Source organism: Amblyomma mixtum, chromosome 3 (genome assembly GCF_055824585.1).
Source record: "Amblyomma mixtum isolate Tamu chromosome 3, ASM5582458v1, whole genome shotgun sequence".
Taxonomy (NCBI): domain Eukaryota; kingdom Metazoa; phylum Arthropoda; class Arachnida; order Ixodida; family Ixodidae; genus Amblyomma; species Amblyomma mixtum.
Window position 1 is genome coordinate 62499092 of NC_143014.1, and position 25168 is coordinate 62524259.

The 25168-nt window shown below is 49.8% G+C and overlaps 1 protein-coding gene across 1 annotated transcript in view; it reads left to right on the forward strand.

Annotated features, from left to right (window-relative positions):
• Positions 1-9620: 9620 nt before the first annotated feature.
• The window catches only part of LOC149350400 (uncharacterized), a 31384-nt gene continuing 15836 nt past the window's right edge, over positions 9621-25168 (forward strand). Inside the window, exons 1-9 of the mRNA XM_089575528.1 lie at positions 9621-10472; positions 11217-11359; positions 13520-13639; positions 15088-15274; positions 17137-17331; positions 17657-17868; positions 19037-19221; positions 20654-20761; positions 22652-22821. Coding sequence (XP_089431654.1) covers positions 9685-10472; positions 11217-11359; positions 13520-13639; positions 15088-15274; positions 17137-17331; positions 17657-17868; positions 19037-19221; positions 20654-20761; positions 22652-22821 — 2108 coding nt within the window. The 5' untranslated portion in view covers positions 9621-9684. The remainder of the gene's footprint in view (positions 10473-11216; positions 11360-13519; positions 13640-15087; positions 15275-17136; positions 17332-17656; positions 17869-19036; positions 19222-20653; positions 20762-22651; positions 22822-25168) is intronic.

Below are 25168 nucleotides of genomic sequence, written 5' to 3' on the forward strand. Positions count from 1 at the left end.
CAATAGCGCCCAGAAGGTGCTATAAAGGTTGTCAGTTCTTGGCTTTCCTCTGCCAGCTTCACTTGGTGGAAACTGGAGGTAGCATCCAGCTTTGAGAACACCTTCGCATTTCCCAGCAAACCCAGAACCTCTTCAACCATTCGGAGCACGTGCCGCTCTCGGAGAACGACTTTGTTGAGTTTCGTCAGGTCAACGCACAGACGATAGTTAGCAGATGGTTTAGGCACCACCACTAGACCAGCAGATCATGGCATAGGAGTTGTGACCTTGCGTATAACGCCATGTGCTTCCATTCTGTCGAGTTCAGACTTAACTACCTGTTGGAGAGGGGATCGGGATTCTCCTTGCAACGTTGAGTGAATATGGCACCGCATCTGGCTGTACACGAATAGTATAAGGTTCACGAAGTTCACCCAGACCCCCGAACAATTGCTGTGCGTTGCTCTTAGAGAAAGGACAGTCTCCGTTTTTTTTCTCTCTGTCGCTGACGACATCCGACTGCTTGAATAGCGAGGAACCCTAGTAACGGTACAAGCTGAGAACGCACCACATGCACTTTCTGCATGGATGACTTACATTTACACTTCAGAGTAGCTGTGAACGTCCCCAGGACAACAAGTGGTTGACCATCCGGACCCGGCCCATGAGCTCACCTTCTTGCGCTTCAAGACGCGACGGCAATCCGGCGAACGTACCGGGTACTACGGAGACTTCAGCACCGCTATCCACCTTTAAATTCAGCCGGGTGCCATTCACCTGCACCTCGATGTACTTCGTGATGGGGCGCTGTGCTGTCACAGCATGCAGTTCTACGGCGCTCGCAGAAGGTTTCTGTCGTTTTTCAACGAAGAACGCTCCTTTTTAAGACAGACGCTTTCGAAGTGACCGTTCTTGGAGCAGAAATTGCAAACTGAGCGACGAGCAGGGCACTCGGTGCACGGATGTGGACCACGGCCGCAAAAGGGGCACTTGCTTCTTCCGAGCTGCCTCCGATTTCTTTTGCGAAAGCGAGCCGCGTCAACTGCAAGTGGCGACAACGAATCCCCACCGTCGCGAGCTTGTCGCTCGTTTTCAGCGTCTTCATACTTTCTGGCGTGTGCGAGAGCTTGCAGTGTAATCTGCGGGTTTCAACAAAGTTGGTCGGAGAGCTTCCGAGCTTCCAATCGGTCAGCCCAACCACAAACCAGTCGCGTACAAGTCTCGCTTCGACTTCCGCTGCTGGATAGTTGCAACGTGTCACCAACGTTTTGAGAGCAGTGAAAAACGCGTCAATTGCATCCCCCGCCTGCTGGGTGCAGTGATGAAAGCGAGCCGACTCGTACAATCCGTTGAGCGGGTGTACGAAATGATCAGTGAAAGCTTTTTTTACGGCTGCGACGTTCTTGCAGTCGGCTTCCCCGAGCGTGGTCGACGCGAGAATCTCGCGTGCCCTCGGTCCCATGCAGTAAAGCATCGAGCGTACCTGGACTTCGGGAAGTGCTGCGTAGAGTCCTGTAGCGAACGCGTAGTCCTCGAATTGCCAAAGCCACGCAAGCCAGGCACCTGGGTTGCCTGGGTTTTCAAAGTCAAACGGCGGTGGTGCATGACGCTGAGCTAAGCCTTGGACTATGGGCGGAGCTGTCGTTGCGGCAACCGCTGGTGCCGGGAGGTCGATTCTTGTATCTTCGTTCATGACGGCCACTAAGCAGCAGTAGCCTAGACGTGCGGGGAACCACTTAATGGAATTGGAGTCTTCACAGAAACTTACGTTGCTGCCACTTCTGACGCCATGCAGCACACGTCACATCATGTTTACCGTGGCTACAGTAGCACTGTACCGTGGCGGGAAAACTGCCATTAGTGTTCCCACCTCTGTTTTCTTGCATTTCGTCAAAATATTTTCGAAAAACACCAAAATATTCGCTGATATGCACTGCGATGCCAGATGCAAAAAATACTTGCACTGCGTCTTTTGTTGGCTTGGAAATGCAAACAAATGTAGCGATCCAGTGTCAGAACTATGATCACAACAAGTGGTTAAGCAAAAACGACACCAGAATGCGCAGCGTCGTTTGAAGCGGCGTCTGCTTGTGTGCGTATCATCACCAGTCATGACCATAAGGTCAAAGAATAGGCGTCATATTGTATCCCGCAACTGTGGCTAGCAGTCAAGCGTCCAGTCACATTATTTTTTGAGAAACATTCGTTTGGAGCATCCGGGTAGATCGTACCGCATCCTTTTGCACCTGCTGCGTCATCAGCGAGCGTTCCTGCCAGTAATTTTGTTTAAAGGCGAGAGTGAAGAAAAACTTAAGTAGGCTGTAAGGTAATTCAATTCTCCTCAAATGCACAGTCCGCAAGAACCTGTGCAAACAGTCCTCCACAAGGTGCCATTCTTCATGGATTTATTGCATATAAACATTAGGAGATAGCAACAAGGGTTACCAAGTACATCAATCACATTGCTTGAGTAATTACAAGAAAAAAACATGAGGAGAGTGTAAATATGTTCGGACTAGTAACGAATAGCCCAAAGCAACTTTATGCGAGCGTTGAAGCAAAGCCACGGAAAAACTGTGTGACGTCAAACACAAATGCATCAGCATCTTCATCTCCGTTATCCACCTGCAAGGTAAAGTAGCTTACACGTAGCACTTCCGGAAGTTGATGGTTCACTCTGTCCACTGTAACTGGTATCGTTTCGAATGAGTCGGGTAACTTTTTCTGGAAGTTGGTAGTGAAAACATCATTTAACTTGCCTCTTCGGCCCCGCTCTGATCACCAAAATGGCGTCGAATGTATCTGGCGCGAGCCTGTTTCGCAGTTTTGTCTTGAGCAAGTTCATATGGCTGAACGATCTTTCAACTTCCGCTTTCGAGTAAGGTAGGACCAGCATTCAGACAGCAAAGTCCGCTAGTTCGCTGAAGATGTTCTCGCCAGAAGAGTCTCTCCAATTTTTACTTCGCAGTTGAGGTATTCGTTCATGCGACAGTCGCACTGCTCTTCGATTGGCTGGAGGTACACCTACCGCTTCCATCAGTGGGACTGACAGGCTTCAGTACACACAAGGCTTTTTCTACTGGCAACTTTTTTTAACGTTTCAATGTTGTTAGGAAGCCTCTGCCGTATCTGCTCGATGAGAGAAACCAAGAACTTTATCCATCTCTGTCTTAACATGTCCTCGTCTTCTGTACTAAAGCCCGCTTTATCCATTTCTTGTATGGGCTTTTCGAACAAGTAGCCCAAGTACGGTTTTTTGGTCTTTGGTCTTCAATGCGTCGACGTGTTCAGTTGGAAGCACCACTTTTTTGGTTAGGGTAGACAAAAGTGACACGAGGTCTTCCAGCAGCTTTGTCTGGTCCACACTATTCGCTTCAAAAGACTTGCGCACTCTTTGTATTTCCACGAGTATTGGCTTTAGAAATAGCAAATAAGCTTTGTTCGCGTCGTCACACTACATGGAGTGAAGCACTTCCGCGCCATAGCATTTTTCCGTCATCCTAAATACTTGGAAGTGCGTCTTCAGCTCTTCCCACTGGTCCAGCACTCGTTCCACTGCTATCGTGATAGTAAGCCATCTAGTCGAGCAAGCATCTTCAAAGGCGCTTCTCCGATGTTAAGCTAGAGACCAAAAAGTTTCTTGTACGCTTGCAGCCGTTATGAGGACCTAGTAAACCAACTGTGAGTTTCGTTCACAAGGTAATCTAAGCTTCTTGGGAGTCTCCCACACCGGCTGATGTCGCCAGCTGGAACGAATGGCAGACGCAGCGAATCAAAACCAAATGGGGAGCATATGAACGTTGAGCTGTTGATAGACACCGCTGTTTACGCCTGTCCTAAAGCTCGCGTTGTCTGTCCCGATACCAACAAGATTTTCCAATTTCAGACTGTGATCGTCCAGTGCACATTCCGCATGCTCTCAACAATGCTGCGCACATCGCATGTTTTTAGCACGCACAGGGACATGAATTTTTTACAATTGACGAGACTGCTTCACTGTGGTAAATGACACATATTGACAAATACTTTGTTACTGACATGTCAGTTTATTCGTCAACAATGATGCTGCATTTGCTGTTGCCAATGTCAGATGAAAGGCCCTCTTTAACGTGCGGCTACAAAACATTTTTAAGCACTGCAGCGCATTTTGTCCTCTTCATTAGGTAGCCTTTGGGAGCCGCAATGCCTGGGAATAATTTCTTAATAATGCTGCAGTGTTCAGCTATAAACAACACCGCCCTACCCTCTTCTGTACTCGCTGCATCGATCGCTTTCCGTTCTTTTCGGGATGGTAATCGGCTTTTGCGACGGGTCTAATATGCTAGCAGCATTCTGCTGCTTTTTTGTATCTTCGTGCGCCCTCAGGTCGTTGTATTTGGATCCAAGTTGCCACCGGCAGAATTTACGTTCGGCAACCTTCAATTCTTTGGGTGCTGTCTTCCAGAGAAGCCAGCTGCACAGATCCGGGTCTTTAAGCGTCTCGAAACTTTCGAGCGTACTTCACTTTTGGCGCTCTTGGCATGATAATCTCCCGTGCACGTACGCACCGTCTGGGATATGTTATATTTTCTGGCGTAGCGCCGCAGACAATGCTGATATACCAAGCGGACTGATTTATTCTGCACGGAAGCAAGGGATGGAGGAAGCACTGCGAGAAGGCGTTCAAAGCGTAGAGAGACACTTTGAATGCTGTCGCAGAGGTAACCTGCGAGGTAGGGTAGCAACAGTGATCGAGTCGCCTATGCGCCGGCGGCGTGTCGCTTTTCGCCGCGCCTCGCAGGGTCATGCATGGCATCAGTTTACACCCTACAGCAGCCAGGTGCGAAGAGGCGCAGACTACGAATCTCTCCGTGGGCTTCTTCGAGGCAAATGCCAACTGGCCAGCCAACGAGCAGGCAGCCGGCGCCGCTGCTAGATTCCCTTCCACGCACGTAACCGGCGGGCCACTTTTTTTTTACTAAAGCCCGATGACAATTTCTCATTTTGTTCAGATCCACTGCAAATGCGCTTAAATAACGTGAAATCCGCTAAAACAATGAGACCCACCTACTAAAGATTCAAAATCCGCAAAGAAATCTGCTAGCCGCTCGACAAATATTTTTCCCGCCAAGAGGCAACAAAAGTCGCTCAATTTAGCGAAAAAACAGCTAAAATGGAAACACTGCCTCCTTTCGAGCTTTGAATCCAAAGAGTTAATATTTGATTCACACTTGCTATACGCTCCCCCTTAAGGAGGCATAATAAAAAAAACATGTAGGATGCGGTATGTCATACAGCGCCACCTACATTACATAATCCAAGTTGCGAAATTATCAGGCCTGCGCTACGAATAGTCAGTTTGTCAGATTTTATTCGCAATGGTGTGATTATTAATTTTTTCCCAATTTCTACCTGTTTATTGCATGCGCCTCATAACCGTCGCGACGGCTCATTTTGTTTGCTACTGGCGTTCCGCTAAATGGGCCCTAGGTTGCGCGTGTTCGAGCCGGACCACAGCGGCCGCGTTTCGATGAAGACGACATTCTTTGTGTAGCGACACTTCTCTGCACCCCGGATGCGGACGTGTGCCAAAGATGACTGTGAAGCCGAGGCAGTCGAAATCCGGAGCTGCCCATCACAGCGTGGCTTACATCCGCTCCCTCGGCTTTGGCACGGAAGTACCCACTGTATTAAATTTTCCATGGCTTTAAAGATAATCCATGTTCAGCTTCACCTAGTTAACGCTAATCCATCTTTCACGACACCTCATTGCAATATGATGAAGATACGCACACCTGGCATAATGAAACGTATTACACCACCTAGGTCTAGCGCGAACTTTGATTTCCGTGGAGGAAACTACGGGACCCTGCCGACTTTCGAAGTGTCTACGCGCTACCAGCTGTCTCTAAACAAAAAAAGACGAGTGTTGAACTCGTCGATTCCGCGAGAACTGAGAACATCGAACATGCAAACTTTCTCTCACCCCGTGTTTTTCTGAAAGGCTGATTTTCATTCCTTTGAAGTAATAAAACAGTGACCGCTTTCTTTGGTGGCCAATGTCATTGAGCTGTATGCCCAATATACCGGGTGTTTTTTTTTGGTCCAAAATTTTTAAGGAGTAAATTGCTTTAGATTTATTTTACCACTGGGGCTATCCTGGAGGCTATGGCGGGCGCCAGGCAAGAGGAAAACTTTTTTGTTTAGTTAGCTGATTAACTAAATATGTTAATAAACTTTTCTTATTTTAATTTTAAGGCTTTTGTTGTATTCGCAAAATTGGAAATCATCCTCCAAACAGTCCAACCGAGAAAAAACAATTTTAATTGAAATTTTTCACGCACGTTACGAGGCGTGAAAAAGTCACCCTGGTAGGTATCTTCACACAATAACTCAGCGGCGGTGAGCGCTTCTCACGTAGTTCGCTCCGCCCTGCGCTTTGCGTCACACGGCTGATATCACCTGAAGCACGGACGGGCGGTCTGCGCTATCGCTGCTTGTTTCGCTCCGCGGCCTCACGGAATGCCGCGTTGGAACAAAAACGCATTGACACAAAGCGCAGGGCGGAGCGAGCTGCGTCACAGGTGCTCACAGATGCTGTGCTAAGGTGTGAAGCTGCCTACCAGGGTGACTTTTTCCCGCTTCGTAACGCGCGCAAAAAATTTTTTCATTAAATTTTTTTTTCTTGGCTGGACTGTTTGGAAGACGATCTCCAATTCTGCTACTACAAATTATCCCCTAAAATAAAAATTATAGAAGTTATTTAACGTATTCAGTTAATCAGCGAACTACTTAAAGTAGTTTGCCTATTACCTGGCGTCCGCCGTATCCCTCAGTATAGCCCCAGGGTTTAAAAAATCTCAAGGAATTTACCTTTCTTTAAAAATTTCTGACCTTCTAAAAAAAACACCCGGTAGTTCTATCCTTCAAAGCAACCTTGTCGAAATAAAGTGAAAATGCTGAAATCTGCTAAATCGCAGGATGCAGAGGCGACGCTGACACAGGCGGCCTACCGTGCCCACCTCGCGCGAAGGAAGGCAGACATGCTTAGGGTAAGGTTAACACAAAGTGTCTGCCGCCAATGGCACGCCAATGGAGTCCCTTCTCTTCCAGCGGCTGCAGCATCACCGCGGAACGCGCCCCAGCCGCGTGGAGGCGCCCGGCAGGAGCGCTTCAGTCGCCGCTGGTGCCTTCAGACTGCTCGACTACGACGGCAGCCATCGCCACGCGGCGCTCTCAAGACCGCGAGGGCACAGGCTCTACGGGCGATTTGTAAACCACGATCGACGGTGGAACCCTCCGAGCTCGAGCGGCAGCAGCTGCAGTCGGGATCAGTGGGCGGAAGAGACTTTCCGCCGCGGTCGTGCGAGAGGCACAAGTTACGATCCGCGACCGACGAATGAGAACAATTCTCCACATGCACGAGATGTGGTGAACTCTGAAGAGCATGCTCGCTCAGCAGGGAGCGACATTGGTGGTAACGTGAGAACTAGGGGCCGCAAAGCCGGGCAACCAAATCGGAGCAGCTCTTCAGAACCTTCCGCAAGGCAAGGATTTCTTTGCATTTTCTGCGGTGCATTTAATATGGCCCGTGGTTTGGAGCGCCCCTTAACTGATGAATCGCGAGCTCGTTACCCACGAACAGAAAGGTATGAAGGTGACCACTCGAACACGAACGCCTTTATTTCTCCGTTACAACTTCGTGGAGGCATGCGCATGCGCGGCAGGGAGTTCACGAGGAGCGAAGAAGCATGCTCCCGCAGACACGCTGCACGGATTGTGCGCACGGCGTACGAAAGAAGCCAGAGTCACGAGTCCGCATACACAAAAGATCAAAGTTCAGAAGAATCCCACCTTCAGGACGACACCCGGTCTAACACCCGGTCGTTCAACGAGCGAAATCGTCATTACCAGGAAAAACGAACAGAAAGAAGCCAGAGTCACGAGTCTCCATACACAGAAGATCAAAGTTCAGAAGAGTCCCTCCTTTCGGACGACACCCGGTCTAACACCCGGTCGTTCAACGAGAGAAATCGTCATCACCAGGGGAAACGAACAGAAAGGCACGTGCATGGAAAAGAGACACCCGACGAAGAGTCCCGTGCATCTCACGTCAAAACTGACAAGCGGGGATCCCTTGCCGAAGCTGTGTACCTGCCAGAAGGCTCTTCGAAGACAGAAAAGTGCGTCTTGGGTTTACATTTCCATTCACCACAAAATCAGGCTCTGCAGGCTGAAAGCGCGGCTGATTCCGAGTTCTTATTTGGGTACCCTGCTTCGCCACCCATGGCATCAAGCCCGAAAGCTGATACAAAAACAACACCGAACAGAACTGTCGAGAATGTGAAAGGATCTTGCGTCGACGGCTCTTCCGAAGACACTTCACCACCGCTGGAGAGGAAGCACCTCCGGTTTGTGTATAGATCCCCTGTATCCTACTTTGAGGAAGTTATGGATCTTCCCATCAGCCAGATCACCGGACGGCGTGCGGAAGTGGGGCGCGACGAGTGCAGCCCTCCCGTGCAGAGGAACCACCTCCAGTTTGTGTCACATAACAATTCAGAAGAACACGGAGCCAGACGAAGTTATACGGACATTATTAAGGAAGAGGAAAGAAAAATAATTGCTCTGGCTTTTAAAAATTTATCACATTACTATCCGAAGAAGTGCCCTTTGAGGCTCCGACGTTTCTTTGAGCCCTCCTCCCATGACAAAGACGACGAATGCGGACTTCTCGCACCCTACTTCGAGAAAACGATGTACCACCCTAACAGAGAGAAGAATGCGCGGCGTCCAGAAGACGTTCGTGGCGAGTGTGGAGCTCCGGGAGATGACATTGGGGAAAGGGTGAAGCATGGTGCCAGTGAGAACAGGGGCCTGCTTGAACTAGTGGGCCGCGACGAGTGTAGCGAGGAAACTATTGACCGTCCAATCAGAGAGAAAATGGGGGTGATCACAGAAATTGGCCCCGCCCAGTGTAGAGCCCCTGCTTTCGACCTTACTGAAAGCATGGACCGACGCATCAGCGAGAAGAAGGAATGGTGTGCAGAAGTGGACCGTGACGAGTCCATAGATCCTGGTCCCGACTTCGTGGAGAACATGGACCGTCATTTAAGCGAGAGCAGGCGGTGGCGTACACAGCTAGGCCGTGACCAGTGTAAAGACCCTACTTACGACTTTACAGAAACAATGGACCATCGCACAAGAGAAAACAGGGGACGGCGTGCAGCAGTGGCCCGTGACGAAAGCAGAGCTCCTCTAGCGGACTATGCAGAAGGGATGGATCATCACATGAGCGACAGAAGGGGGCGGCCAACAGAAGTATTCCGGAACGAGTGCAGAGCTCCGGGACATCACTTTGAGGTCATGGACCGTCGTGTCAGTGAGAACAGGCGGCGGCGTACAGAGTTTGTCGACAACCAGTGTAAAGCCCCTGCGTTTAACTTTCCGACAACGATGGACCGTCACTTTGGCGGGAACCGAGGGCGACGAACAGAAATCGAGCACGACGAGTGCACTGCACCAGTATCTGACATCGTAGAAACAGTGGGACGTCTAATGGTCGAGAAAAGGGGGCGGCGTGCGGAAGTGCTCGGTGACGAGCGCAGCTCTCCTAGACCAGACTTCATGGATACAACGGATCGCCGTGTCATCGAGAACAAACAGCGGCTTATAGAAGCAGTCAGCGACCAGTATAGATCCCCTGTATCCTACTTTGAGGAAGTTATGGATCTTCACATCAGCCAGAACACCGGACGGCGCACAGAAGAGGGGCGCGACCAGTGCAGCGCTCCCGTAGCTGACAATGTTGAAACAATGGGCCATCGTATGGGCGAGGAAAGACAGCGGCGTTCAGAAGGGTGCCTTGACGAATGCAGAGTTCCAGGACCCTATTTTGCGAGGGCGATGGACCGTTGTATCAGCAGGAACACGGGTCAGCGTAGAGAGGTAGGCAGCGACCAATGCAGAGCACCCGCATACCGCTTTGCAGGAACGATGGACCGCAATATCAGCGCGAACATGGCGCGAGGTACAGAAGTTGGACAACACACACGACAGCGCTCACATACGGTGAACGCGTTTTACCCAGGACAGAAGAAAATCGCGTGGGACGATGCTTGTCCCAGACGTCAATCTTTCCCGCGAAACGAGGCACATGAGGCGGAGAGAGTGTTCACGAAAGGCTCGTGGCCTCTCGTGGGAGAACGCGATATGGGGAATATTCGTCCACAGCGAAAGAAATGGATTGCCAGCGCTCACGAAGGCAGTGGTGACCAAGGACCTACCTCAGCTGACCCTGGACATGTGCCGTCTGCAGCATCTGGGCTGCGAAACGCTTCGCGCCTAAACGCTACCCAGTTGGAAGACGCCGCTCGCGAGCAAAAAAAGACTGAGTTTCGCGCATGCCACACTTCGCTAAACTGCCTGGCTGCGAGTGAGCAAAACGACCCGTTCTACTGGAGTCCTCTGAGCAATATTTTGCCGCCGCTGACTACAAAGACAGCCGACGAGCGGTGAGTAAAATTTATTTCCAGGCCGTCCATTTGTGCGCCGTTTTAAGTTAACACACCATCGAAGTTTTGCCCGGTTTGGTGCGAAATATATGTAAGAAAGATGCAGAATGGCGAGCTAGGCTGCAAAGAGGTAAGGCATTTCTGCTTTGCGGACGCTGAGACAACCGTCCTGGTCGACAGCTTGACCCCCCTTCCCCCTTGGTCGGCATTGTGCTTTGCCCTGTGCGCCGTCTATCCGATGAGGGAAGCTCCACTTAGCGCTGTTTGAGTCGCGTCACCCCCCATAACACGTGCATACGCTGAAAATCACGATATCGATATCGCGTTAAACGATGCGTTCTGTATATGCATGTTACGCAGTTGCTCGGCCCTCGTTTCCCGGCTTGATCCCCCATCCAGCTGCGATGTGTCCCTCTGTGGCTTTCTAAAGGCGAGCGCACCAAGAGGTGTCGAGAACTCAAATAATATAATAGGCAGCTCGATTACAGCTGTCATGGTCCCTCAGAGTTGGATGACAGCAATAAACTGTTGTAGTAACACGCGGTATCCAAACGCGACGCAAAGCAAAAATGGGGTGCTTGTCGAACATCAAGCTCTCACAACGTAGTTTAGCAGCAAAGCTTATAACAATGCCTGCAAGTGTGTGTGTGTCGAAAACGGACGCACTGAGGGAAACAGCAGGTGGTGGCAATGAATTTAGGTGACAGTTTGTTTACTTTTTCTTCCCTTTTTTCTTGTGCCCAGGAACAAAATCCTGAGTTCCTTTTTCGCCGACCCGTTTTACGGCGACCTAATGACCCCAGTTCAGCTCACCTTCAACGGGCCTTGTCACAACCTGATGTTCATCGGTGGCATATCGCCTACCCAGCCAACCGGTTACGCTGATGGTAAGCCGCCCTTGAATCAGAACACGCGGGCATAGAGTTGGCAAAAGTTTGCGTCGATATACACACGTGAGCTATTAAAGCAGCTCCGTTCGCTTGGCAGTCATGATTATGCGATAATTACGTTCGTTCCCACTGCAGTGCTGGCACAGTGAAACGCAGTGTTACAAACAACATCGAAATTGCTTTAAGCGTCTTTGAGAGTAAGCATGCAATAGAAAGCTTAATTAATGAGCTACTACACGAGATTAACGAAACGAAGACTTTCATTATCGGTGTGCAGTCAGTGGTGTGCGTTAAATATATATAACCTTGACTCCCTAGATGTATTACTCGTTTCCATTTTTCTCTCCGTTCCTTGCTTATATATACGCCCTGCATATTCGAAGTAGTAGCAATGCAGTAGTGGTACTAGTTATTACAAATAAAAAAAAAGGAAAAGTTGTTGCCGGCCGCGGTAACTGCTATCTAATATCTTAATTAAGCACTCGAGCTACGGCCCGTGGAAATGAAGAAACGGGATTGCATCATCATCAGCCTGACTACCCCCACTGCAGGGCAAATGCCTCTCCCATGTCTCTCCAATTAACACTGTCTTTTTTTGGCACCGCCGCGGTGGTTGAGTGGCGGCTGCTGGCCCGAAGGACGCGGGTTCGATCCCAGCCGCGGCGGCTGAATTTCGATGAAGGCGAAATTCCTGAGGTTCGTGTACTGTGTGATCTCAGCGCACATTAAATAGCCCCGGGTGGCCGAAATTTTCGGAGCCCTTCACTACGGCGTCCCTCGTAGCCTGAGTCGCTTTGGGACGTTAAACCCTAATAAAACCAAACCTAACCCTGTCCTTTGCCAGTTGCTGGCACCTTATCCCCGTAAGCTTCCTAATCTCATCCGCTCACCTAACTTTCCGCCACCCCCTTCTCTTGGAATCCATTCTGTTACATTTAAGGACCAGCGGTTATCTTGCCTTCGCATTGCATGCCCTGCCCAAGCCCATTTCTTCCTCCTGATTTCGACTAGGATGTCATTTACCCGCGTTTGTTCCCTCATCCACTCCGCCCGCTTTCGATCTCTTAACGTTGCACCTGTCGTTTTTCTTTCCATAGCTCGCTGCGTTGTTCTTAACTTAAGCTGAACCCTCCTTGTTAGTCTCATGCTTCTGCCCTATGAGTGAGTACCGGTAAGATAGAGCCGTTGTATACTCTTCTCTTGAGGGATATTGGTAAACTGCCATTCATGATCTAATCGAATCTGCCATATGCGCTCCACCCCATTCTTATTCTTCTAGTTATTTCCCTCCATGGAGGAAGGAAAATGTTTCCCTCCCATGATCCGGATCAGCCCACACTACCCACCCTAAATAGACATATTCCTCTTACTACTTGCAGCACCTCGCTGCCAATTGCGAGCTGCTGTTCCTTTGCTAGACTGTCGAACGTTACTTTGGTTTTCTGCATCCCAATATGTAGCCCCACCGTTCTGCTCTGCCTGTCTAACACGTTGATCATGCTTTGCAGCTCATGTCCTGAGTGACTTAGCAAGGCAATGTCATCAGCGAATCGTAGATTACTTAGGTATTCTCCATTAATTCTTTCCCCAACTGTCCCCATTTCAGGCCCCGGAATATCTCTTGTGAACAGGCCGTGAACAGCATTGGCGGGATCGTGTCTGGGTGCCTGACGCCTTTCGTTATTGGAATTTTATTGCTGACTTTATGGAGGATTATGCTAGCTGTACAATCGTTATAAATATCTTCCAATGTTTTCACATAACACTCTTATACACCTCGACTCGGCAATGCCTGCATGACAGCTGAGGTTTCCACTGAGTCAAATGCTTTCTTGTAATCAATGAAGGCTATATATAGGGGGCCGATAGCGAGAAAGGGCAGGGGAAAGTTCACGCCCAAATTGGGCTTCATTTTGCACTCTCTAACTCTGCTCCACATTGTTTGGACGTATTATTCTTCGCCGTAGAAAAACACGCTGCCTAAATAACTGCTTAGAATGGTCCTCGCACATGCCTCCCACAATCACGGAGCGCGTTTTATCGCCTTCTTTCGCACGCTGCAATGAGGCCTTCAGGCAGAACATTTCAGTGTTAAGTGCTCGTAGAAAAGCGGGAGAGAAAAGGAAGCTTATTCCAGCGCACATGTGGTACGTGCAGGAGCCGCCGTGATGTGCTATGACCCGGGCGACAATAGCTGGAGGTCCATCGGGTTCATGCCCGAGCCGAGGTGCTACCACACGGCCGTCATCGTGGGCAACAACGACGTCTTGGTGGCAGGCGAGTACAGCGTAAAACGCCCGTTACAAAACCAACGTTAACGTCGGCTCTACGCGGCGCGCCGCCAAGTGTTACACACGGCTAAAAACGTCGTTAAAGGAATGGTTTTCAGCCATCTATTGATCCCCAAGCACGAGTGATACGCACACCTTCTTTAAGTCCTCTCCTCTGTACAAGTGATCCATATAGTACTCACCAAGCTCTCTGGAGTAGTCAAGTTTATTCGATCCTTGAATGCGAACAGAGTTATTTTTCTTTTAGCTTTACGTTTACCTTTACGCGACCCTTTCGAGCACCCGTGCTAGACTCGAAGAGATTCTAACGTGCACTTTAAGCACGCGTAACACAGAAGCTTCATACTCGCGAAACAAGATAAACCTCCATGTTTAAGCATGCGGTGGCGAGCTCAGAGCAAACCACACCCTATTTCCATGCAAACATCAAAAACCACGGAAGACATTTCGCGTAGTTTTACGTCCCTCACATTACCTTTAACAATACATCGATTTTAATAGAAAATGCAGTTGTATATGCTTCATGGGGTTTGGTGGTTCATAGAAGGAGGATAAATGAGTTGTGTCTTTGAAAACTTTCATAAACTGACATTTCTAAGCCTGACTTTGACGCTTGATAGCCTTGGCTGCTTATAAGCCGTAAAACCTAAAACCACATACACAAGTTACAAGAGCGGCCCGAGTGCCAGCATATGTGATGTTCGTCCCATGGATAGTCGTAGTATGCAGAGTCGGTCTTGTTCTCTAACCACAGATCATTTGATTTTATTATTATTATTACCCCCTGCGCAAAGAAATGCGCTTTGTTGTACCGCGCGTATCCACTTGGTACGGAGCAGCAAGTCTCGCCAGACGAATATTTTTCTGTGGACTCTCGGTCTAATTTGAAAAGTCGATTGCAAATGTTGTAATACAAACGTACTTAATTTCCTATTTTTTGTCGCAGTTTAGTTAAGATTACTCTATGCTTTTGTTTCGATGCCTTGGAAGCCTGATCTACGTTTATCACTCTTACTTCTTTCCCTTTCGTTGTTGGTTTTAAATATGTGCATGTATACTGCAATCACATCGTTTAGCTGACGATGCCGGGCCACGACACACAAGCCACCATTGGCTTAGATGGACCCGTTTTGCTATATGGATTTTCTTGGGTGCTTAATAAATATTATTTTTTTTACTACACACGTATATCGTCACTAACCGTCGGAGCAGCACGATGGACGCACACGACGGACCGTGATGCTAGAAACGAAACAGGCTTCCGGGATCTTTCTGCTTTTTGTTTCCTTGCGTCGTCCTTCGCATACGCAACAGTTTGGCGCGCATCGCAGGCAATGCGGCGGCTGCTTGCAATTGCGTGGCCTATGCTTCCGATGCTGTGACTCGTCATATATGCTGTGCGCATAGTTGAGTGTGACTGCGTCCTCTGTGCAGGCGGCCTTGACCCCCTGTGCGTGACGAGCAGTGGCCACATGCAGCCATCGAGCAAGGCCTTTCTATTCAGGAACAGAGGGAAGAGGTGGATCGTGCTAGCCTCATTGAATCAAGAACGCGCCTTCCACGCCGCCGTCGGCTTGCACGACCGCGTGATCGTCTTCGGCGGAGCCGATCGCACCGGCCGGTGAGCTCGCCACTGCAAATTCAGAGCGTGCGACAGCCTGCATTCGGCCGCGAGAGTAGCCTGTGGCGATTGCAAAGAAGAAGAGCCATGGAGCAGTTCTTCCAGCTGGCTTGCACTTTTTGAGCCAGCACGCGCTTGTCTTAAGCCTGGTCGCCATGGAGCGTTTTTTATTTTTTTACTTTTTTTGCACGTGGAACCGCGCCGCGTGTCAAACGGACGCCGCCGTACCGCCGAACTTGCACTGTCACGGGCGTTCATCGCGCCCGCTTCCTGCACACGTGATGGTGGCGGCACGTCCACTTGGTGCCGCGCGCAAAAAATGCTCCATGCCACCCAGGTTTCAGCCGTTTCATTCGCCGCTTCATTGAACGCACCATAAACAAACAAGACTGAACGGCACTCTGCAAAAAATCGCGACCCTTCCTGTCATCTGGAATCCTCGCTGCATTGTTGGCTTGAAAACAAACGCTGAGCGGTGAATCCGACGCTAGACGAAACGTTCTTTCAGGTACATATATGCATCGCTCAGATATCCAGATTATCAGCAATATTTCCTATTGTGGGCTGTTTTGCAAATAATGAAAGAGAAATAAAAATTCCGAGACATTTAAGCTACCTCTGAAAAGGTCCGTATCGAATTATTAATGGCGACCCTCTAATATTTGCACAGCAGCCAATCGCTTTACGGAACAAAAATAAAGCATGCGTCAACTTCGAGAAAAAAATTAAAATCCTTCGAGGCTGTGCTATTAATAAAGAAGGACATTTACATTGAAGAGCCCTCAATAATTCTTCTAGGTGGCAATGCTTCTCTCTGCGCCAGTCTCGTAGACTGTTCAGCGCACAGGTCATCGCTTTCTCCTTACAAGTGCGTTTTTCACGGCTCTAGAATTGTATTCCATTTACAGTAAATTATTTTCGATTATTCTACTTAGCGAGCACTACCGAGGGCAAAACGAATTTTTTTTTTTTTAATATTTGATGGCCAGAACAAGACACTCTGTTTATGGTGTGAAACTTACGACAAACCGCCGCGGTGGCTAAGTGGTTATAGCCCTCCGTTACTGACCCGAAAGACGCCGGTTCGATTCCAGCCGCGGTAGTCGAATTTCGATGGAGGCGAAATTCTAGACGCCCGTGTGCTGTGCGATGTCAGTGCACGTTAAAGAACCCCATGTGGTCGAATTTTCCGGAGCCCTTCACTACGGCGTTCCTCATAGCCTGAGTTGCTTTGGGACGTTAAACCCCAACACACCAAACCAAACCAAAACTTACGACATTTGCATTGGAGTAAATTGTAGAAATGCAGACTACGAGAAAGCATTTGACTCCATGGAAACCTCAGCAGTCATGCTGGAATTAAGGAATCAGGATGTAGAAAGGCCTTATGTAAAAATACTTCAAGATTGTTATAATTGATGTATGAAACAATAGCGCAAAAAAAGACGAAAAGGCCGAGAAAGGCGCCGGACGAGAAATATGCCAAAGCTAAGACTATGAAAGTGGCATAGCGATCTGCGCGAAAAAAAATTTGAGGGATACGACTAATGTCTAAGCATTCCGAAATAAAAAATAAGAAGGCACGGTAAACTGATCATTAACGCGATCTGATCATTGCAAAACATTACGAGCTTTGAAGCGTTGGCAGCGAATAAGCGAATCCAGAGTCGTGGAGTGTAAACGGGAAAGCTCTCTGAAAGTACGCGGACGAATGTTTTGGCCTGGGAAGAGGAGTAAGCCGGAGTCTCCCTGATGTGCTGTGGTGCTGCTTGTGTGGGAGAGAGGGAGAGCTGTCGTGCGTGAGGCACGGTAGGCTGCTTACCTATCGACGTGGTCAGTTGAACACGACGGTCTTTCTGCAGGATGCTCAGCAGCGCAGAAGTTTACTCCCGCAATACGAACCAGTGGTCACTCGTCCACCCAATGCCGATGGCGCTCATAGGGATGGCTGCCGTCACCATCGACACGCGCGTCTACATCGTGGGCGGCATCACGTCTGGCCCCGACGGGGACGCCCTCCAGGACTCGGTCTACGTTTTCGAACCGAGCAGAGATTCGTGAGTGCCCACTGCACGCCATGGAGCGCAGCCTGACGGCGAATTTTCGCTTTTATATTTATTTTTCAATGTGTGTGTTTCGGGGGGGGGGGGGGGGGCGCATTTTACGCTGAATGCGTAAAATTCAGCGTAAAAAGCTCTCACATTGGCAGCAAAGGGCGCCTCACTCGGGTCTTTGAGCCCAAATTCAAAGGAAAGTTGGGGAGTGCACGACCGTTCCTTTCTTCTTTTTTTTATTTTGCCGCTATCGGAACCGCAGTAGAGAATCGGTGGCAGACAGGCGCTCTTCTGCGCTGAGTAAAGGCAAACATGCCGTGTTTTGCAGCTGGGCCGAGCTGCCAGCGATGCCGCAGAAGAGAGCCCTCTGCACGGCCCTGGCCCTACACCGTGACCTCTGGCTGGTAGGGGGCGTCGTGCAGCTGAAGCCCGAGGTCAGGTGCACCACGCGCATCGATGTGCTCCGGCTGGAGTCGTCCACCATTGAGCGCCGCTCTGACTTGCCATCACCCAGGCACTCTGTTCGCGTGGCGAGGACAGGTGAGTGGGCCAGTGGCAGCCGCCGACAAGCACATTCCGCCACCTGAGTTCCACAGATAACCCTGTCTTGTCGCATGACCCGAGCTGAAGCGCTCGAGCGGTTGCTTCGAAGCAACCGCCAGTGATTCACTAACTTGCTCTGTGCAGTAGTAATCACAACGCCCGCTTATAGCTCACCTGTGAGCACTGTATCCCGATCACACCCATCTCGACGAAAATGTGCAGCGAACGAAACGTAGACGGAGAGGAAACAATCATGACGGGCGCTTTTAGCTCGGTTTGGTGTGCTCTGTCGGTTCTATTTTTGATGCGATAGCATTAAAAACCGCTTTTTCGACGCGCTTTTCATAAACAGGTACAAAGCTGCAACCTGATGAATTTATATTACCAGATACCGAAATCTTAACTAAAAATGTTAACTGTTAACTAACATACCTAAATGTTGAGTAAAAATTACGCAATACAAAAAAAATTATACTTGCAGGCCACTCGCCGGTTACACTTAGCCGCATCAACCTCCTTTATTAGGTGGTGCACGCTTTACAGGATACAGCCCAAGCACAGAGCGTGCTGAAATGGAACTAGACAAGCCAGGGCATAAATAATTTTCATCGAGTACCTCCGCTAATTTGTGTTATTTGGAAAGAGGCGCACCAGCACGACGCCTTATGGAGGCGGCGTCATACTTAAAGAATTAAACTAGGCTTGATATCTGATAGTAGATATGGCACTTGCACTGTGAGCTATTGCACCGTGGGAAGTTGAAGGCGTTCTCTCACTAAGTCCGCGAGAGAAGCAACATTGTACTGCTAATTGCAATGCAATACTTGCTGTTACTAAATGCTGTTTGGCAGTCTTCCCGTGCCTATCGATTACCGAGTGGAACAGCTCCAAAGCAGCTGATGAACACCGCCTTCTGTGGCGTGTTTTCTCGCCGAACAGCAAACTACGCGCAACATCGTTACGGCTGTCGAAAGTAACACTGTCCCACTGGTAACAGCAATCGAAGCCCTCACATATACGTAGATACTCGGCATCAGGGCAGCCTGGTAGGTATACGCGACTTTTTTTTTTCTTCCTGTGTGTTCTTGTCGTTCTTATTCATCGTCGTGAGCCGCTTATATCAAAGGCTGCGAGCGTGAACGGAAACGCTGGCCACCACGCGCAGGATACGAAGTGTACCTGGTTGGGGGCCAAGACGAGAATAACCACCCAATCAGCGATGTGATCGTGTTCGACCGCGCCCGTCGCAGTTTCATGGAGTGTGCACCGCTGCCGAGGGGCTTGGCGGGCGCCGCCACCGCCTTGACGCCCGCGAATCGTTTGGACTGGTTACGCCTTCGTCGTATATGGGTGAGTACGGCAACGGAGCGCCACGACGGCGGCACGACTTGTTTCACGCTGCTTCCACTGCAACGGCCCATCGAAACAAGCGTTCCTGATTATCGGCGGTCACTCGCGCCTTCATCTTCGGACCTATAGTGGAACGTTGTTATCCCGTGTTGCATGCCCCCGACGACCGAGCTTCTTGCAGTTCCCATCAGCGGTTCAACTGACAACCGCCGACAGAGGACTGCGGTAGCCACGACTCATAACGGTATATTTAAAAAAAAAAAGGTCAACAAAAGACGTGACGTACACATGTATTCAGAAAGTCTCAGAAAAGGTCAGTGCAACTGGAAAAAGAGGAAAACACTGTGAAGAAAAAAGCCTCGCATGTTGTCCGAGGATAAAATTGGAGCAGAGCTCTCGCAGGCTGTTCTGCTTCACCAGTGTTTTTCCTTGTAGTTTACCGAATAAATAATATCACATAATGAATGAAATGACCTGAAATAATCCGTGAGCCTGCGGAAGAATAAGCACACAATGGAGCACCTGGTCAGGTTAGGACAACTCAGCCACGTTACCTCGGCCACATCGATCACGTATGGAACCCGTAAATCTGGCTCATTTAGTTGGTTCCCAACAGCTACACTCATGGTAGTGCTTTTCTGTCTGCAAGGTGGGGTCATCCCACCCATGGATTGGCTTAGGCGGGCATTCGCAATGCGACCTCCTAATGTTTTCAGCAATGAACAATGTGTGGCCGAAAATCGCCTCACCGTTGTTGCTCGAGTATGCCCACGCACGGACTCTTCCGCCAAGGCCAGACTTGAAGGGAGCAACGCGCTCTTCCTCACAAGCGCGCGCGCAGCCACCTCCAATCACGGCCGCCGCTTTAGACCACTTTGTCTACGGTTGTGCTGGGATGTCACGAAATCGTCTCAGATGGGCAAGCCGAAGGAAAAGAGAGGAGCGGTGCGTGTTGAAGTAAAGAACAGAAGCTAAGCTCAATGGCGGTAAGCGTTCGGTATGAGTTGCTCGGAATGGACCCTACCGACTCCAAGACGTTTCTCGTTAACAAGGACGAGACGTTTTGGAGGCTCTTAAATTCTCAAACAATTTAGACGACACACCTGATATTGTGAACTGCAAAAAAGTATTGCTATTGTGAAAGCTTTTGCCACGCTCTGCAGAGGGTGGGGAAGACGATCGGTTTGCGTGAAATAGTGGTCCCTGGCGCTGTGTATGTTCAGCCTCATTGAACGCTGCCGTTCATTCCTCATCTTAGAGCTATCCAGTCCTGCCGCAAAAGTGGCAAGCACTATTTCCTAGCCTTCATAGTTTGCTTCGTTTTTTTAACATGAGCAGCTTCCGCAGCATCAGACTCTGCTTTCTGTCGCCATGTTTGCCTGCAACAAATCGGCCTTATTTTTCCTACTTGTCATTTTCACGTGCTTCGCAGCCGGGAAAAAAGGCGACGCCAGAGGTTCGTGAGAGGGCGGCGACCGCCATCCAAAGGGCGTACCGGAATTACCGCAGAGGGGAGAGGCTTCAGCCGCGCCCGAAAAATGCAAGTAACAATCAGAACTGACAGTCGTCTCGCCACGCTACTGGTAGGAGCAGCCTTTTGCTAGCACACAATATCCTTGTGGCTTGTAAACAAAACGATTTTCTTTCGCAAGCGCCGGCGTGCGCATAACACCCACATGTACTGACCGCAGGTACGCCCTGCCAAGTCACTTCCCTCGATGCGACCTCTCCTGCGCGAAGACCAGCGCGTGCTGCCGATGTCGCTTGCGCCGGTCCATATTGAGGTGAGCACACGCACAAGGCAGAACGCCTGTACGTTCTCAAGCACCTTTTTTTTTTTTCATTTTTCAGACTGCCAATCGTTGATTCTGTCAGCATTTTTTAGCGCGCTAGCACTACAGTCAATTACAACTAAAGAAGGTAGCGGTGAATGCTCCTCAAAGAAGGCTCTCCAGCCAATGGCAGAGAGTGAGTTCGTTGTTCGGGCTAAGGGTGCAGAGGAGTTATGGGGTAAATTGAAAAGACGGTGTGGCGTCGCCAGGTCTGAGGACAAAAAGACCCCTGTCTCTTTCCTGCCTAGCATATGCTGCAGAACCAGATGTGGACGACGCCATTGGCTGGACGGGCCTCCTTTGAGGGGCATTCGCCGCTGCATTCTTGAGTTGTAACTGACTATGGATGTTACAACTCACTGAACCCTAAGTATGGCAGGCTGCCCACAACACTGTGGATAGGTTGCCTCACTAGATGCCTCGCTAGCGAAAAAGCCTTCCTGTCTGTGGTTTAAGCCTGAGGATGGCAGGCTGCCCACAACCCGGTGGACAGGTTGCCACGTTCCCACCATGGACAATAAGTGGAAAGGAAGAAAATGAGTTTCACGACAGCTGCGGTCAAGTGTCGCCTCGGCTGCTGCCAAGTGAAGAGGACGATACCGGTTGCGCCGCAGCTGCAAGCAAGTGTTGCGCCAGCTGCATCAATGCGGAAAGAGAAATCATGTCACACTAGTTGCTCTGCATGATAGCTACAGCTCAGTGGAAAGGACGAAATCTACGTCACGCTAAAAGGAAAGGAGAGCGTTTGCGTCACGAAAGTTCTGGTCACGTGTTCAGATTGCAGTAGACAGTGGAAAACCACATTATGCGTAGGATGTAGCTGGTGTAGTGTGCCAACGGAGGTGTGATTGTGCTAGCGCACCTTACTCCCATTTAGTTCAACTTAATAAGTCGTTCATCATTTTTTTTCTTCCTGTTGCGCCTTATACGCTCTAGATACACGACGCAAGGACACACAGAACGGTTTATTGCGTTTACAGCTCTCAATATGCCTGTTTTACGCGACAACAATTTTTTGTGTACAGTTCACAACCTCGATTTTGACTGACCAACGCAAAAGGCGTCGGTGTGCTTTATGATATGTCAGTGCACGTTAACGAATCCCAGGTGATCGAAATTAACAAGGAGCCCTCCACTACGGCGTCCCTCATAGCCCATGCGTCGACTCAGAACGTTAAACCCCACAATTCTCAATTCGTAATTAAATTCCCCCCTCCCCCCTCCCCTCCCCCCCGCCCCGAAAGATTTGCAAAATGAAAACCATGAAGGATCCCAATTTTCGACGAAAAATGTAAGAAAAACAGAGCTCAAACCACAGATCCGCCCGACCTTAAAACGGCAACTCAAAAGTAAAAAGCGCTCCTTATCTCAAAGGCTGTAGCAGCCGAGAGGCGCAGCCGTTTTTTCGAAGACGCTCTTCCCAATATAAGACACTGTTAATTAAAAGCAGGCGCCGCCGGCAACCTCAGGCATACGTTTGCACAGGGTTCGCCCCCTTCTGCCCACCGCACTGTGGCCCTGCTTACACCACGCCCGCCTGCTCTGAACGGGAAAGTCTTGACGCAAACACCGACTTCCCCTTTCCCACTGACACGCAGACCTGGCCTCCCCCTGCGCGCTCCACTGCGACGCTTGAAAGCTACTGCGATGCCGCCGGCGCTGAGGTCCCCGGAGCAGCGCAGGACCAGCGGCAGCTCGCACTCCCCGACAACGTGGACCCCAACCTGGGCATGGTGGGCCGCATGGATGGCTCCTTCCTCAAGACCAAGTGAGTAACATGCGAGGCTCAACAGCACCGCTCAAAAAAATGCTGCGCTGCAGATTTTCGTCCTGCCGAAGTGGAAAATTGACTTTCGGGCTTTTCTCTCAGCTTCGCTTGTCATCCTGTCTGATAGCCTGTATGTCTACTGAACACGAGCGATTGCACACGGGCCCCTGCCTCGATCATAGCCTGCACGAAATGAAAACGAGCGACGTAGCGACTTCAGGTTCGTTTGTTCAACAAAGTGAGCACATCGCATTTTCGTCACGCTTTTCATGAACACGTTCAAAGCTGCAACCTCACAATGAACGTTGACACAAAAAAACTACCAGGTCACCGCGGCCAGAAGGGCTCCGCCGCTCCAGTCTCCGTGTCGTGCTGGTCGCAAGCATATAGAGGGGGAGAAGGAAACTCGCTCTTGCTGTTCAGCGCTGCTTGACAGTGGTATCTAAAAAAAGCTTAGTTCCTTACAGGTGGTTGCTTCCTCGATTTCCGCCGCATGGGGCCGCTTGGCGCAAGGAAACGCTAGGCAGCTTGGATGCTCAGATTAACCATTTCGGGGGTCAACTGCGTCATTCCGTTCCGCAGGCACAATTTTGCGACGCCGCAGTGTTATTCCGAGTGGCGACACTTTCGGCTGTCAGCCACGAGATTGTCCATTACAGCTGGCGTGCATATAAGTCTTGTCTTCAGGCAAACATTTCCCATCTTCTTGTCCATGAAATCTATGCAATTCTTAAGAGACAAAATGGCTTCCCACGACCGAACGGCGGTAGGCACCACTATAAACGGACGAGTTGGCATAGAAGCACCCTGGGAAACACACTCTGTACTGAGAAGGTAGTGACATTCCCCTTTTCCTCCTGGAGCCGCCTCCCGTTATTGCTTGCGAGCACTCCCAGTACGGATCAAAGCTTGTCGACGGATATCAAAAAACGCGAAGTTTTGCCGATGTTTTGTGCCTCGATTATGCCATAGTCAGGTTACCATTCCGCTCAGTCGGTAATGACTCATGTAATCCCTCATGCAACTGGTTACGACGCGGCCGTGTGCTGCCCATGCGCTGAGGAAAGCCGTGCATTGACTTTGTAACTGCAATTACGGCAACATCCCGCGTAGCTTTTAAGTTTAACCGCCGGTGTAAAGTAGAGTCATGTTTTTGCTTCGCTAACAGGTGTCGTGCGTGTACTGTGTGTTTTAGTGTGTTTCCTGCATATGCACTTGCAGGGAGCAGAGTTGCGCGAAGGTCCGCCATTATGTTCCAAGTTCTGCGGGAAAGCGGCCCCATTGTGTGGTAGGATTCATGATTTGGGCAAAGCCGGTGGTGTTCGGTACTTCGGTTGCTTTTTCTTAAGCCGATATTAGGTCGCGATGAATCAGAAGCAACACATTTTCTTGTGCTTCTTATATTCACAGCCAGTGGTTCAACAGTACAGCGTCCTTTCGAAACACAAGACTGAAAACTCGGTCGCCCCATAACTCGTCCGGAAACCTTCGGCGATTTTCGCGGCGTTTTGCTGCATCGTGGCATGAACAGGATCGCCATGAATTTAGTTAAGCTCAACACAGTACACGCTATGCTAAACAGATACTTTTAGCACGGCGTGTGCCGCCGCCGAGTATCGCTCACCGCCAGTGACAGCACCAGTAAGAGACCGCACGAGCAGATGGCACCAGGTGACTGCACATCTGCACCTGTAAAGTTGGCTGCGCCGCAACGATGTGGAACATTTGACACCAGCGCGAGCGGCGCGAGGAAAACAGTAGCGAAACTCTGCTCCCGTTTGAGAGTGACTGGAAAAAAAAATTGTTTTTGCAAAGGCATATATGTATATTTCGACTCGGCGCAATTTGGCCCCAGGGCGGAAAAAGATGTATTCCTGATGCCTGCTGGGTGAACTAAATTTACTCGTTTCTAAAACGGCCCCTAGTTATTCAATTCCAATTATACACAAATTTAATTGGGCTTCGATGACAAAACTGTTATCAAGTGGAGTTTGACTGACAGCGTTCCCCCAAGCGGCTGGCTCGCGGCGTCAGCCTCAGTAACGCAGTGTTACAAATACATGCGGAGGTTTACGAGCGCAGTATAGTATAGTAATATCCACTTTTCAGGCTGGTGCCTTTCTCAACAAGAGGTTGTATTAGGTCGCGATGGATCAGAAGCAACACATTTTCTTGTGCTTTTTATATTCACAGCCAGTGGTGCAACAGTACAGCGTCCTTTCGAATAAAAACACTACACTGAATCGGTCGCCCCATAACTCCTCCAGAAACCTTCGGCGACCACAGCTGGGACAAAATGACGGCAAATGCTATTTACTTCGTTTCAGAGTGGGGCCCCACAGGTTAA